Here is a 17,213-nt window from a genome sequence, read left to right on the forward strand (position 1 = left end):
CCAATATTCTATCTAGATTTTATTTTCTATCTTTCATAAAAAAGATATATCTTCTAATTCAAGAACACTTACCAATGGGGTTTAAAATTCAGTTTCAGATATGACTCTAATTTTATTACTTCTCCCATTACTACAATTTATCAGAGGAAAGGTATTATAAAAGTTTAAAATAACATTTTAAGCTAATATATTAATATCAAAAGATTTTTCTTAGAACCCACTGCTTCATATGTTTGTAATGTGAAACTTTTCATTTACTAAACTAAATTCAAGACAATAATTTTCAACAAAGACTCAATTCAAACAAGTTCCATAAAATGCACATTTTATTCTGTATCATGAAAAAATATTCACATTTAAATAAAGTGGGGAAAAATGAAAGTTAATCCTCCCTGATGAAATACAGTTTATTGTGCTGAAACCCAGAATTCTTTTGGGTTAGAAACTTCCACCTGCCAATTCACTTTTTAAAAATAATTTTTTTCTTGAGAACAAATCTTAAGTAAAGTGATAATCACCATAAACTTCCCAGAAATAATTAAATTTTGATTACAAGCATTCAAAACATTTTCACACATTCTCTCAGCAATCAGTTATAAGTCAATAGTACATACAAAATGTCTGCATTACACACTGCAATACCTTTAAGTAGAAAAAATGATCTATTAAACATGAATTAATTTTGAACAGAACAAACTAGTACTGCTTAGCATAGGTATTAAAAACATCACAAGAAGTTTTTGCATTATTTCCTTGGCCAATACATAAATCAGTTGTTTCCAGTGAATTAACCTTTATAGATACAGACATTTTTAATATCCCAAATTCCCATTAGTATGGTTGCAGTGGCAAAAACATTTACAAATTTGCAAAAGTGAATTTCCATAGTAACATCAGTGTTTTAGTCAGGAATCTGCAGTATAATATACAAAACACTGCAACTAATGTAAACAAAGTCACTAGAGCATAGAATAGAAAGAAATCTATAGTCTCTGATTTATCATAAATATGCACATTTTACTTTGTTCCGTCTGAGTACCAAGCACTTCTAGGAATCATTGCTTTTCCCATAAACTACAATGGACATTTAGGGTAGAAATAGATCTAAATTGGCTTCCAGTTTCAGTGCAGTAATAATCACATTGTTCTTAACATCAAGTTCATGTTTTAGCTGACTTTAACTGTGAATAGAATCTAAGGAGGAAGATGGCTGCTCAGTGGAAGATGGCAGTGCTGCCAATAAGATGGATGGGACAAGACATCAAGACATTTTAACCCTCTTTGAAAAAGAACACTGAGAATCATAACATGAAAACATTTCTGAAGAGATCAAAAACCAATCTTTGCCACTATTTTTATAAATATGGAATATTTAAAATAATCTTTATTTTAAATGAAAGCACATTGGGCTTTTTTTAATAAACTGGCAATGCATGACTATGATATATTGTTATTAAATACCCAGGTCTATCAAAATGTCTTTGCGATGAAATTAAAAATGAATCTCAATCATGACTTTGCATAGTTTGCTAGCTGTTCTTCCTTTTTACCTCAATCATGGTCTCATCTAGAATCTTTCCCATCATGCTTTGGTTGGAAAAAGTTGAAGAGCAAATGAGGGATTCATGATACAAACATCTCTGTGACCTAAGTAATCTTTATGTTGCCCTAATCACAAACTCCAGTTTCCCAATAGAGAGCCTGACTGTGGAAGGAAGAGGTTAAATTTCATGTCACTGAAGAGGATTTAGCAGAGGAAGATAAATTATTTGGTAGTGAATGACTTAATTTGGTTACTATGAATACTCAGTATGATTTATTTAGGCATCAGTGTAGATATTTTAAGCTTGATTGGGCTCATCATTCAACAGCCAGTACATATGCATGAATGAGAGAGTGATCAGATCCGCTTGGTTTTACTCCATGAAGATAGAACCCAACCAGCTAGGTACTTATGGGCCTTGGCTTCTCGGTTAGAGCTAAAGGTTCTAAACGCAATTAATGGGGGAGCACTCATTTATATATGTATTAAAGCTATGGCACTTGACAAACTTTCACATCACATCCTGTGTTTCATTAAAGGTTCAACGATCTTTTTTTGACAACATAAATCATCTATAAATAAATAAACATCTAAAAGCATCACACAGAGGAAAACACATTAAGAGGAAGCAACTGTTATTCCCACTCCTCTTTTTTATTTTCCTCAATTATAACTCGGCCCAGTTGCACTTTTATGTCAGCTATTCCTTGAACAAATATATTTAGATGTAGCACAAGTCATGACCTTATTTCTATAGTAACACAGTGATAACGTAAAAGCCAGGGATGAAAGTGAACCAACTATAAAAGCTTTCTGCAGTGTCATCGGGGTCCTCCCCAGTTGTTATGAAAAAGGTAGACTGATCTTTTCTATGGTGACCTCTCACTGTATTATCATCAAAGTGAAAACAAGATGGTTTGGGCCGAGGGTCCCAGAGTATAATGTACTACCTTGCTTTTCCTCCTTATACCAAAACATTAGCTTAAAAACATTTCAAAGGATAGAATAAATAAATCACATTAAGAAAATTAACATTTTTTCCATTAGAGAAAACTATTTAAACTCTCTGAAGTACATCTGTGTCTCTTTTGTTGTCTTGCATACAGGGTTATCATTACCATCTTTCTAAAGGTTCGATGTAGGATACAGGATGCACGGGGCTGGTACACTGGGATGACCCAGAGGGATGGTGTGGAGAGGGAGGTGGGAGGGGTGTTCAGGATTGGGAACATGTGTACACCTGTGGTGGATTCATGTTGATGTATGGCAAAACCAATATAACATTGTAAAGTAAAAAAAAAAAAAAATTAATTAATTAAAAAAAAACTCTGAATTAAATATACATACAAAAAGTTACTTAAATTTGGAAATAATACAAATTGCTATTCTAAGCTGAAATAGTTCATTTGGATAATGCATTTAGTAGTGGTTTGGCCAAGAAGCCAACAGTGGTATAATTAAAAAAAGAAAAGATATGCATAATCTACTTAGAACTCAGTGGGTCAAAATAAATTTTAAAAATAAAATATTCTATAGCCTCATGCAAATACCAATAATAAAAAGTAAGAGAGATTATAGGCAAAAAAATTGAATGTCTTGTTTTTCTTGAATATCATACATTACCTCTTTATATTAAAATAAAGTTGGAAAAGGAAATATTAATACTAGTGACCACAACTTGCTTCTTACTTATAACCACATTTGGCAACTTACCTCTACTGATACCTGTCAATTGTGGGGAGAAATAAAGGAAAAGTTCATTATTAGGATGAGGCACTCTGTGCTTGCAACAGTTATGACTTCAATCTCTGTCATTTATTCTAATCTACTATGGAATTCTAAAAAACTACATTTATATCATAGAATGAAGTTTTAAAAATTATTTTAATTTTAGGAAACTTTTAAAGCATGTGTCTTGAAATATTTGAAATTTGTGGTTGGACTAGATAGCCCTTGCAATGACAGTAGTTTGTAAAATAAAGTGTTCTCTCCAGGGTCTGCCTGCCTGTGTTAAAATCTCAATAGCTATGCTATCCTGACAAGCTTCCTCATCCACTCCCCAGCCATATATACATGATGATTAATGAAAGATTCAGACTTAGCTACACCTTCTCATTCAGAAGGCTGTACATATTTACACAAAGCAGTCAATAAAAGTAATGTAAATCAATGTACACCATTAAAACTATGGGAAGTCAAAAAAAAAGAAAAAAGAAAAAAATTCTACATAAACTCACCAAAGTTGATCTGATTGTACCTGTAAGCTTTGCCAAAGACCATGCTCACATCTCCATGCACTAAACTGCAATCTACATTCTTTGTAGATTTGTTCCAAATGTGAAAATGCAAATCCTGATTTGGACTCCTGTGAAATCATGCAGTCTGGCATGACTATCCTACTTAAAACCTTACTCTGTTTTTCTTCTGATCCTGTAGTCCCCATGTATAACTTCTTGGTATGTTTTCTCAGGTCAAGATGAGAAGAATTTTCCTATAATGTCAAATTAATATATATCAACCCTCTAAAAAATAATAAATGTCATGCCATACTTGGAAGAGTCTTTATTACTGAAGTTGCTAACATTTAGGAAGTACCAGTTTACACTGAGAGCAAGCTGACTGAAACCATTTATTCACATATGCAAATACATATGTAATAAGACTGTGAGTTGGAATGCCACAGGCCCATCACAGTAGATAAAAATATGTTACTGACCACCTAGCAAATAACTCACAAGGATTACAATGCATAGTAAAAAGTCATGGTCAATGATGATCTATCTATCTATCCCTTTAAACTTTCTCTAATACTCCTTGAAAGTTTCAAACATTTATAACTATTCTTCCTTTAACTTGAGATATTGTGTCTGTTTTCAAAATAACACCTAATTCCTAATTTTTAATAGCAATTTTAAAATGCTGATTTGATGGAAAGATTAGAAAATCCAGTAAGAGATCTAAATACCTCTTGTAGTACATTAAAACTTCCCCTTTGTTTCTACATGCTTTTGCTGTTTTCTTTGCTCAAAGGGTCATAGCAAATGTAATACAGCAGGTTTGAGTGTATCTCTTAGCTTGCAAGACTGTCTTTGCAGAATGAACAATCATTAAGAAAATGAATCTCATTTTTGAAAATAAATTTTTACATACTGTAAGTAGCTGCTTTGAGTTATCGACATCACTAATTATAAATTATAACTTTTAAAAATTAAAACACTCTCATTAGGATACAACATGAGTAGTTCTCTAATGTAATTAAAATGGTTTTCCTTTTTTAAAACTGTTCTTTTTCCAGTTCAAGTTACACATTGAAAAACTGGTCATTGGAAAGGATTCTTTCATAGTTAAAAATTTTGGTATAAGAGCGTCTACCTACATGGAGACACTATCTTGAGTGATTATTTTCATACAAAAGGTTGAAGATGAAATATACCTTGAATACTCAATTTGTTTACATTTTCTCACAAAATTGAGAATTTCTGCTGAGCTTTATGATTAAATAGAATAAGAAAAATCATAATATTTATATATGACTTTTTCTCTTATTTCTCTTTTCTAAAAGTTCTTCATTCTTTTCATGTTTGATTAGTAGCTCTATATCCCCAGATAATTTTTAAATCTTATGTTCACACGTCAGTGACCAATAATTATTTAGCTACTTATGTCTTTCGCCACCACCGTCTGACCAGAGAAGTCTTCTCTAAAACCTAGAATATTTAGAAAATACATCTTGGCTGGTCTTCTATGAAAGAAAAACCAAAACAAAATGATAATTTGTCTTTAATGTTATTTTCATCAAAGAGGAAGATGATTTTCCACTGACCTAACATTATCTTGATATAAGAAGAGGACAGTTCTTATCTTATGAATTACTGATTGGGAAACTGAAGCCCAGATATACTAAAAAACAGCTAACCTGCCCATAGTTACTGTGATTATGGCAAAGACACAGATTCTGAATCCAAGACAGAGCTCAGATAGTCATCCTAGGATTGAATTCTAGTTTTCCAAAAAGTTGTTCTTTCTTCTCTCCCTTTCCATTTAGACCACAAGAGAAATACTCTTATACATAAACTATGAAACACAACACATGATTACAAATATTCATATTTTAAAGTTATCCATGTATGGTATGTACATTCTAGACAAATTTTCTGATTACCTACATGAAATTTTGGAAAGGAGACATAAAATTAATTAAAAGATAAAAATTTTACAAGATAGTTGAATTTATTAGGGATACGACAAATAATTTCACTAGTATCAGCCACTGCATACTTCATAAACAATCATTGCTCTGAAGACTAATTTAAAAATAAAGCTTTCTAAAAGAATTTAATTATTTAAAATAGAACCAAATCTCCTTAAAGTTAAGGACAGAAAACTGAGATTTTCATTTAGGCTCCAATAAGATTAGCTTTCAAAACGCACTTTAGTTAGTGGTCATAATTAATATTCCTATTAAAGTGCTGGGTACTCTAGGAATATATATTTGTTCTTAGGAATAATTTTAAACTTCAAACTTTCTAAATCTCTTGCTCTGATCTACATAATTTTTTTTAACTGAATATTTAGGACATTTGTGTTGCTGTTGTTGTTCAGTTGGTAAGTCATGTCCAACTCTTTGCGACCCCATAGATCAAAGCCAGAGAATTAGAATGGACATTTGTACTGCTATACTTAATGTAAGATGAAACCTGTGTCATAACAAAAAAAAAATTCCATTTTAACAATGAAGTCTGTGTCTCTATTCAACATCTATGCCCAGGCCATTCTAAAGACTATTTATGTCAATGTGGTATATGAACTGTTTTGAAATTGTCATCTGCCTTTTGTGTTCCTATCTGCCTTTATCATAAGCTCCTCTATTTACTAGATCAATGTAGTGCAATAATATCCTAATATAGACTGATAAAACTTGTCATCCTGTTATGCAGCTCATATTTTTTTTTGTTTGACTTCTGCTATCATGTTGCAACCACCTGTCCCGGGTACAGCATCTGATCTTATACATTATCATAGAAGAATATTGAAGATGTGTAAGTTGCTTTGGAAAATGTTCCAATTTTAAATACATATCTATTTACTCCTATTATTACATTGTTCAGAAAGAGATAATAAAAAATTTATTTTGGATGCACCAAGAGCATCTATACAGCATAAGAATAAAACATGCAGTCCTCTGGTCCCCTAAAAGAGAACCTACTGTCTATGTGCTGGTTGAGGCAACACAGAACATGATTGTATCATTATTGGACATATTAAAGTAAGCGATCACCCTTTACCCAAGTCTGAGTAAGTCTGACTGGAAAGAGTTGTGGAATCTGGGAACCTATAAGATTACTCTATATACAATGTTTGCTGAACATATGCATTTCTGCCGAAAACAGCAGAGTGTATTCAGCGCCACATCACGTCATGCACACAGGAACAGGGGTGGCTGGAAAGAATACTGTGATAACTGCACCATAAATAAGCAACTTATACTCTTCCCTCCTTTGTACTAAAGTAGTTTTAAGCCATATATTTCTTTTCCCAATACATGAACATCAATACTGTAGGTCAATTAGATGAAGTCAATGTTAGAACACAGTAAATATTAGCAATGCTAATAAGCAAAGGCAACTACAAACCACTCTGATGTTTCAGTTACTCATACTTTTACACCAACCATTATTTCTGAAGCACGTGGCTAAAGTTAAACTAACCATTTCTGTACTCAGATTATTTTTTACCACTCACTTTTGAAAGCTTAGGCAAGTTTGTCTCAGACATGGTTAAATAGAAAATACCCTGAAATTCAATAAATATCAGAGGTCAAGGAAAAGTACCATCCTCATCATGAAAGCAGTGGAGTCCCACTTTCAACGTTGACTTCTTACACCATGATTACTTCATTGTCCTGTGCCTATGGTAGGTAGTTATTGTAGCATAGCATGAAGACGTGCTACCCTGAAAACTTCCATTATGAGTAACGGAAGTTATGGGCACAAAAATAGGAAAATGGAACCCATGGCACATAACATCTGTCCTGAAATTCCTGGATTAAAGAGGCACATCTTGTGGGCATGTGAAGAAGCTCTAGTAGAAATTCTAAAATATCAACTGTGTTTACAAATCACTTTGCTTTATACTTCTCCAGGCGGATGGTTGTAACTTGTCTTTTAGTTCTGTTGTTTTTGTTTGGGGATCCTGGGAGATAGTTTAAAAAGCTCATAAAAATGGGTACAATACATCAAAATATCTCTTTTGATTTTGCTATCACCTCGTGTATGTTAATATATATGTACAGATGGTCCAATAATATACAAATTACTGTTATATATTTTCAACTCAATGCAAACATTAACTGCCCAGCTTCCACTATTAAACGTCATTCGTGCACCAATTTAAAAGTATGCCTCTCTGATCAACTTTACAAAATAAACTTTAGTCAAAAGAAATAAACTTTCCTAAGTTCTTACAAATGAATGTGCATTTTATTCTCAATACATAGCATTTGGGAGTGTAGCTATACATGATCTTTTGTAACTTTTTTTTAGTTGATAATAGGCACTTTCTAAGAAGAGGATTTGTGGCCCCAAAGACTTTGAAATTTGGTCTTTAGTACCCTCCTTTCATAAGCAGATCTGCCTGAGCCTTAGTAGTCTATTGTATCAACTCAGCAGAAGTCCAGCAGTAGAACTGTGTGCAAAAAAAGCTTTAGAAAATTGTAACTAGAATAATATTATAGAAAAGCAGTTGTCTGAGTTGAACAACTTAACATCTACTTTTTAGTGTTTTGGTTTTTTTTCCTAACCACATTTCACGTAGTACCTCTACAAGCACTAAGAATCGGGTGTGAACAATTCTGTACCTGTGTTTCATTCTTTCTAAGTCACAAATATGCTACAAAACTTATCTTTTTTATATTCTTTTTTGTTTTATGTCATTCTAGTTAAATTTCGTATATGTTAAATATTGTTTGCTTGGTTTTCTTTTGCTAAGAACCTTTCAAGTTCATCTTTGAGCAAGTTTAAAAAAAAACAAATTTAGAACATTCATCACCTTTAGAAAATCAGCATCTCTAACATAAATTGTTAAAAAGACCCTTTTACCCTGTGGTGCAGTATTTCTATAATAATATACACTATATTAATAGTTCAGTATTTATGGGGTTGAAAAACATGAGCTTATAAGATGGTGGCTGTTATACAAGATGAAGGGAGTAGGGATATCCTTACATAAGAGTTAATGATTACTATCTAAGTGAATGTTAAACAAGGAAAGGTACAGTTAAGCAAAAATGCAATTCATGCACAAACCCCAGAGTAATAAGTTCCATATCCCACGTCGATGTCTGACTGAGGCAACAAAACAGTTATTTCAATGGAGCAAATACTGCCTGTTGTGGAAAATAACCTAACACTATATTACAGAAAAATATCCTATGGAATGAAATCATAAAATGGCACTAATAGTTTAAAAGGTTGAATGATTCCTTGGCATTAATTTATAATTTTAACTTAACAGAAGAGTGAGGAAATGACAGATCAGTATACTCAGCCTGAGATCAGATTTGTCATGGCAACATTGGCAGGTTGGACCCTGATTCTTCAACTATTACACTGCCTTGGTTAACAAAAATCATACTTTAAAAATTACAGAATAGAGATTATAAATAAATGTCAATTGTGCATGCAGTCAACTGCATAATATACAAGCAATATCTATGGTTTTAATAATTATCTTCTTTGGCAGGCCAGAATCCAGCTGGACATGCAATATTTACACATCAAAATCCATATTGTATTCATCATATTGAAAGCAAGTGAAAATATATATATATACGTATATACTGCATATATACACATATGTATATAGATGTATATACTGTTTTTAATATATTAACAAATATATACCTATATATATATTAAAAGTGGATTTCATCTTTGTCAGATTCAGGTGACTCAGGCCTTGAAACACTAAAAATATCCTGACAGGGTATTTGAGGAGGTACTTGGAGAGGCATTTGGGATTTTGGAGAAGAGATTGGGGGTGCACTTTTCTCTGAGAGTATTTTTAAGATTTCTGCCACCTGCTTCTCCAAGGCAGTCATTCTGCAGCTTAGCAGCTGAATGTCCTCTTTGAGTTCATGTTTGACTTCCTGCAGTGTGGTCTGTAAGGCCTGCTCCGGGATGGGATAAAAGGGGTGTTTGGCATCAGCCTGGATGGGGCTGTGCTCTAATGGACTTCGTGCCTCCCCAGCCTTATCCAAACGAAGGTCACTTTTTGTAATCCCACTGTCACAGGAATCTGTTTTCCTTAATGGGTTTTTGGTCACACTGTTCTCTGAGTCACTGCCCTTGGGGTCCTCGGACAATAGCCCCATCGACTCAGCTTTAGTGACGTTATTCCAGTCTTCCTTCTTCTCCTCATGGGCTCCCATATTATTCTTGAGTCGCAGCCACCCTTTCCCATTTCCATTCTTCATTCTTATGGGGCTGTTGACTTTGAGGCATTTGGGGTCAGCGCCACCACTGGGCTTGAGCTCCATGGCATCGCGGTTGTTTTGCTTGAGGGACTCGCTGGTTTTCACGTAGGCCAGAGACGTCTGAATGGGCGTGATCTGTGACACGGTGACCACGCTGGTGCCGGTGATGGGCGCTCCATTCTGTAAGGAGCGGCTTTCTACCTGCAGCTGGTTCCGCTCGGGGTCGCTCTGCGTTGACCCCTGATTCCGCAGCTCCTTCTGCTGCTTGAATTTCTGGAAGAGCTTTCTTACCGGATGGTCCACCGGGATGCTGAGGGTGACCTCATTCTTTTGCCTGAGGCGCTCCTCCTCTTCTTTCTTCACATCACTGATTTTGCGGAAAATGATCTGTGGAGGGGCAGAAAGATTAAAAACTTGACTATAAAAAAAGATGACTTTATACTTGTGTGACAAGATACCAGGTGTATTCTGTTTTCCAAAGGAAACGCTTGCAGAGAGGGCAAGCAAGACCACTTCTGAAGGGAAAAATAGTCCAGTGCCAGTTAACAGGTACAATACACTTGAAATCAGACATAGAAGCACTGACTAAGCTTGCTAAGCTCATTTTGTCCCACTTCCTTGCATATCAGAGGGGGAATGTAGTAAAGAAACAACTAAATAGAGCTATTTACTTTCTTGTTCACATTCTCATTTCACAGAAAATATACAAATACATAAATGTAAACATCTACTAACCTGTTAGTACATATGTATATGCATATATGTATACATGCATGTGCAAGAAAACACATTTATCTCTTTGCAATATATCACTATTTTCTGTAAGTTTTTCTTTTTTCTTTTAGATCATATTACTTTACAAACCCATTCTAAATGTCACCCTCTGTTTAGAGGTCAAATAATAAGAGTTCTAAGCTATAAAAATACTGAAAAGTTAGGCAGTCTACCGACAGCACTGTGAGTTGGGTAGAAGGAGGGATTAAATTTATATATGTGGCTCTGAGGCCAGAACAAGGATTTCTATATAGAAGCTTCGGGAAGGTAAATACCCCAGGTCAGTATACAAACTTCATTTCAAACTACTATGCATTAACGGATTACACTGCCTCAAAAACTCATGAAACTCACACCACTGAAATATTTGAACAGAAATAAGAATGTTGTCCATGTAATACTTTCACTGAGTAGGAGGCTGGACTCTTCAAATTCCAATATTTAAAAAATTCAAATGCAAAGTTAAATACATAGTACATGCAGGATTAGATGAGCACTCACAAATAAGTAAGCATGCTGTTGCCAAGTCACTTCAGTCGTGTCCGACTCTGTGCGACCCCAGAGACGGCAGCCCACCAGGCTCCCCCGTCCCTGGGATTCTCCAGGCAAGAACACTGGAGTGGGTTGCCATTTCCTTCTCCAATGCATGAAAGTGAAAAGTGAAAGTGAAGTCGCTCAGTTTTGTCTGACTCTCAGCAACCGCATGGGCTGCAGCCTACCAGGCTCCTCCATCCATGGGATTTTCCAGGCAAGAGTACTGGAGTGGGTTGCTATTGCCTTCTCTGATAAGTAAGCATAGATTTTATTAAAAATGGATTTTGAAAATAATACTGTGAAGAAGTTACAACTCCATCAAGAAAAATATAAAAGACTATGTAAGAAATTATTACCATTTATATTATCAGAGTCAGAGGTGAATTTGGAAAGTGCGAGATTTTTTTACTCAGTCTTCTAAAGAACAAAATAACTACAGATGAGGGTTATAAGGAATATTCACAAGGGAGTTATATTAATGTGCTTTCAGAATCAGATAATTCTATGATGCTAGCAAAATTACTTGCCTCCATCACCCTTTCTTATTAAGCTGTTAGTTGGATTAGAAATACATGTGAAGTATATAGTCTCTCTCATGTAATAGACTCTCAAAATATGTTGATTATCTCCCTTGAACTCTCATAAAACACTTTCTGTTTGAAACCATTTTCATCACCTCTGTCTCTGTATAGTCATTGATCTCATGCTAGAACCAATACTAGTAATGATCACTGTAAATAGAGAAGTCAGGGAGAAGCAATTCTCCCTATAAAAGCACATTTTCTAAATTGATATTGATGTACTAAATATAGCTTATCAAGAAGTAATAATTTATATTTTAAAATAAATATTCTCTAAATTCAGTAACTGACTATAAAGACCAGCATAATTTCCCTTCTTTACCAGTACATGAAATGGATCTTTTTGAAAAAATGTAATTCTAATCTCTTTAGTCTGACATCAAAGCTCCAGCAGTTTAATAAGAAGTCTTTCAAAGGGTTGACATGTTTCTCATGCTTCCTAGGTAAATAAGGCTTGTGCTAAACTTCAAGATATTAACACTTTTTGAGACCAGACAAATCCAAACATGGAAATGAAGATACTCTATTCCTGGATCATTCCCTTTCGCTGTAAATGCAGTTACTTTGATTCTATGAACTGACATAAAGGGACTAATGGAAATGGTGGGTCACATCCTTCTTCCCGCTGGAATCCAGCCTTGTTTGTTTTTAAATGTAGTTAGTTAGCCTTGAAAAGACACAGCCTTGGTGAGGGGTGGTAACTGAGGTTACCCTTCACATTTTGGGGGTGGGGAAATGCATCTATGTCAAATGAACAGTGGAGGAAGGCAAGTGCTTAGTGCACAGGGATGTCAGATAAAACATAAGACATCCATGCAATATTTAGGACACTAAAAAATCATACATTATTTATCTGAACGGGATAAATTTATACTGCCATGTGAGGTTCACAGGTGAAAGATTCGGAGTTAGTGGAGACTGAGAATCTGTGGGCATCTTAGACCATAACTTTATGCTTTAAATTTTCAATACAATGGCTAATAATTGCTTCTAATTATTGTGTGCTTACCAAATTTGGGATGCTTTGTGATTTAAGGACATAATATGCCCAAGTAAAACATCAGTTAAAAAAAAAAAAAAGCCTTCTTTCTTCAGTTTCCCTTACCAGCCAGGCCCTCTCCATCAACCAAAAAACAACACTTTGACACTGCTACCATTAAGTGGAGAACAAAGACTCCTAATGCCATACTCCTGAGTACAAGGGGAGTTCTGCGACAGGGCCAGGCTGCCACTTTGCATCAAGGGACAAATGAAATAGAACTGGGTTGGCATATTTTGTCACCAAAAAGATGTAAAAGCAAATGAGAAAAAGAAAGAATGAGGTTTTGTATATGAAAAACAGAATCCGAAGAATTCATACTTGGATTTAATCAACTATTTAGCATAAACAGACTTGTAAGTCAGAGCTCACTTAAAAAAAAAAAAAAACAACTTTTAAATTGAATGGAGTTTCCTGAATGAGACTAAATTTATCTATTTTGACTGTAGAACAGAAATTATGACTTATCCAAAAATACTTGTAAAAATACTTATAAAAAAAAAAGAGGTTACTTTTACAAGCGTATTATCTCATTTAACTGTCATTACTTCTCTATGAGATAGGTCCTATTATTCTCATGTTACAGAAAAGAAGACTGAAGCACAAAAAGTTTGAATGGTTTGCAGTAGGTCACACAGCTAGTAAGTGGCCAGGATACAAATCCATGGGGTCAGATTCCAAACAGTTAACCATTACAGTCTAATGCAGTTCTTCAGGATAACTTTGACACCACCTCCTGGACCTGTGAAAACCCAGACAGGTGAGTGGATGAAGTAGGGAGTGATACAGCAGTTTAACATCCAAAAGGTAACCCTTCACAGAGCATTTGTCATGATGAACCATCCCTCAAAGTAGAGAAATTTAATAAACAGTTGAAGCTCTGTGCTTGTTGAATAAGCAGAGTTGACAAACACTTGCTGAGTAGAATCAAGTTCAAATTTTTGACCCACAGATTAATCTTTAAAGAACTTGAGTAAGAATCCTTGAACTGTAAGAATAGAATAACATCCATTAGAATGTATTTTCTAGCTGATGACAAAGCAAAACTGTCCTAATGCGAGGTACGAGAATATAGGCCCTGAAATTAAAAAAAAAAAAAATTACAGAGGTGTCACAACCAGTTGGCCTATGTCTTATGTGCAAAGCCTGATAGCCTTTGCTATCACTTATAAAAAATGTGTTATATAACAAATAAGAAAATAAAGTCACCATATTTCAAAAACATTAAATGTAGTAACATTAAATATAATAAATGCTCATAGTTTGAAGATAATTTTATGACTCTAAACCCCAACTTTGTATAACAACATGTTTTTATTACAAAGGAGACATTTTGTCATAAAAAAGGATGAAAATTATTCTACATTACCATTACAAGCATGAACATTCTCATATAAATTATCTCAGTCCATGCTGAATCTTTCCTTCTAGAGCTTCTTACCTTTAATGTTTTAATCATGTAGAATAAAATGGTTTAAATTCATAAGGAAGAGAAAGATTGATAATTTTTAGTTAGCTAAACCTTCAAAAAATAGTGTGTTTTTATTTTAGATTAAAATAATCTGCAGGCTACTTTTTGGCATTGAAAGAATCTTCAAATAATAATAATAAGAGTTTTCATTATCCGGTTGATTCTTACATAGGCAATGTGTCATACAGAAAGTAAAAGTATTCCTATTAATTCAATACATAAGCTATATACATTAATTCTGCCAAAGGATAACATAAAATTATGATTATTTTTCCTTAGAAAACAAAGATTAAAAATAAAATCCCCCAAAACATTATTTTAAAAAATAATGAAAGGATCTGAGTGAAGTTCAGAGGAGATCAACTTATATAAGAATTAAATCATGTAAAGAAACAATTTGGATTAAAATAAATCAGCTTTTAAAAATGCAATATTTACTTTTTTCTTTAGGAACCTTTAGCAAGAGGTTCCTACAACCTCTTGCACCGTGTCTATCTTTTGCTGAATGGCAAGTCAAATTGCTAATAAACACTAAAAAATTAAGGACAGAATTAGAAAAGAAAAATCACAAATCAGAATATGATCAGAGCCACACATTTATTGGTAGAATGCACAATAGTCTGTACTGTTTCTATGAGTAAAGGGGTTTATTTCATTTAAGCTTTTCTTCTCCTTGCTTCATTATGTTCTGTGGAGCCCATGCTGAAGGTTTAATTTATTTAAATGATAAAAGCTTCTTAAACTTGACAGGGAACATGGCCAACTGAGCTTTCCATTTCAAAAGTAGGACATTTGATAATAAAAGGGATATCAAAATTGAATAATTTGAATGTGTACTGAACTTTGAAATCCAATAAAAGCAAGGGGAAAAAAAGGGTTAGAATCATTTATTTAATGACATGCATTTAGTATTATGTAATTTGGAGGATAGTGCTATACTCTCTGAAATGGCTCATCACTTCCCAGATCTGTGAATCTACAGAACTGACTAGGAATTTATAGCTATTTATACAATCAAACACTAGCTCCAGATTATCTGACTCTCTTTAAGGACTTAGTTGTTTTGGTGCTTTGGTTCCTTTTACTGTTTCTATAAAGTTAGTCACTAATCCTAACTCTAGTCTTTTCAACCATTCCAACCTGAACTAATACAACAGAGAAGTACTTAGCAATCACTATTGTGTATATATCAGATGCTACCAACTTTTTTTAACAAAGGCCGCAGTGACAGAGCTGTAGGAGGTGACCATGTGTGACTGAAGGATAACAATGATACACCATACTCTGATTTGAAATATGGCTCCCTTGCTTCATTCAACCATTCATAGGCTCTTCCAGGGCAAAGAATGTGTTACAGATCTAGTTCAGCCTCTTAGGTCCTAAATGAGCTTTGAGGAATTAATTAATTAAGTGATTAACACAAAGAAAAAGGAAGGAAAGGAGGTGAGTAGAAAGGAAAAAGTAAGGAAATGAGAGAAAAAGAAAATTGTTTGGTTTTGTTAATGTGTTGGGAAATACAAATAGGTGTGGTTCATATGATGCAAATGCAGGACATTCTCGGAGAAGGCAATGGCACCCCACTCCAGTGTTCTTGCCTGGAGAATCCCAGGGACCGGGGAGCCTGGTGGGCTGCCATCTATGGGGTCACACAGAGTCGGACACGACTGAAGCAACTTAGCAGCAGCAGCAGCAGCAGCAGCAGCAGCAGCAGCAGCAGCAGCAGCAGCAGCAGCAGCAGCAGGACATTCTAGAATTAACTGTTAAAATCATGCATTTCTATTACTAAAGTTTTTTCATTAAAAAAATATAAAACAAGGAAGCCAAAGTCTTCAAAACCAAGAATATAGCTAGTCCAAGGTAAAACTGGCAAAGTTTAGACTCAGTCTCAAATATTGCAATAATCCATGATTTGTCTTCCCTGTCTCAGTTTCTACCTTTATTTCCCTTTATTCCATTCTTTTCTATTATACATCAAATATGATAGTGTCCCACAGACAAAAATCACAGAGTAAAATCAAAGCTCTTTAATGCAGGCAGCAAGCCTACAGTGGTTAGTTAACCTTCCTTTCCAACTTCTGTTTTCCTTCACTCTCACTTGACCTTCACACACCAGCTACTGAATCAATTTGAGATCTAGAGTCTAACACTGCACATAGTGTTCTCTCTCCTCCTCCTCACCTTCTGGGGAGCTCCTACTTATCCTTTAATCCTCAACTCACTCTGCTCTTCTTTATGAGGCAGGACCAGCTAAACAATGTGCTTAATGTGCTTTTTTTTTTTTTTTAAGTTGCTCAGTCATGTCCAACTCTGTGACCCCATCGAATGTAGCCCACCAGGCTCCTCTGTCCATGTGGATTCTCCAGGCAAGTACACTGGAGTGAGTTTCCATGGCCTCCTCCAGGGGATCAACCCAGGGATTGAACCCAGGTCTCCTGCATTACAGGCATATTCTTTACCATCTGAGCCAACAGGGAAGCCTGGCTATACAATATGTAGGGCCAAATACAACACAAAAACTCAGGGCCTCTAATATCATACTTAATGGTAAAATACTGAAAGCTCTTTCAAGAGTTCAGGAAAGAGACAGCTACATACCATCTCGTCAATCCTATTCATCACTGTGCTAAAGCGAATAGTCAGGGAAATTGTCAAGAAAATGAAATAAAAGACATCCAGAGTGAAGAAGAATTAAAACCATCTCTATTTGGAGTTGACATGATTAGGTACACAGAAAATCCTAAGGAATCCACATACAATTATGCATGCACGCACACACACACAAACACACAGCCAAAAAA

At 34.7% G+C, this 17,213-nt stretch overlaps 1 protein-coding gene across 1 annotated transcript in view; it reads right to left on the reverse strand.

Moving 5' to 3' along the window:
* Nucleotides 1–308: 308 nt before the first annotated feature.
* The window catches only part of KCNH5 (potassium voltage-gated channel subfamily H member 5), a 401,757-nt gene continuing 384,852 nt past the window's right edge, over nt 309–17,213 (reverse strand). Inside the window, exon 11 of the mRNA XM_004010706.6 lies at nt 309–10,403. Coding sequence (XP_004010755.2) covers nt 9,456–10,403 — 948 coding nt within the window. The 3' untranslated portion in view covers nt 309–9,455. The remainder of the gene's footprint in view (nt 10,404–17,213) is intronic.

The sequence above is a fragment of the Ovis aries genome, chromosome 7 (assembly GCF_016772045.2).
Source record: "Ovis aries strain OAR_USU_Benz2616 breed Rambouillet chromosome 7, ARS-UI_Ramb_v3.0, whole genome shotgun sequence".
NCBI lineage: Eukaryota > Metazoa > Chordata > Mammalia > Artiodactyla > Bovidae > Ovis > Ovis aries.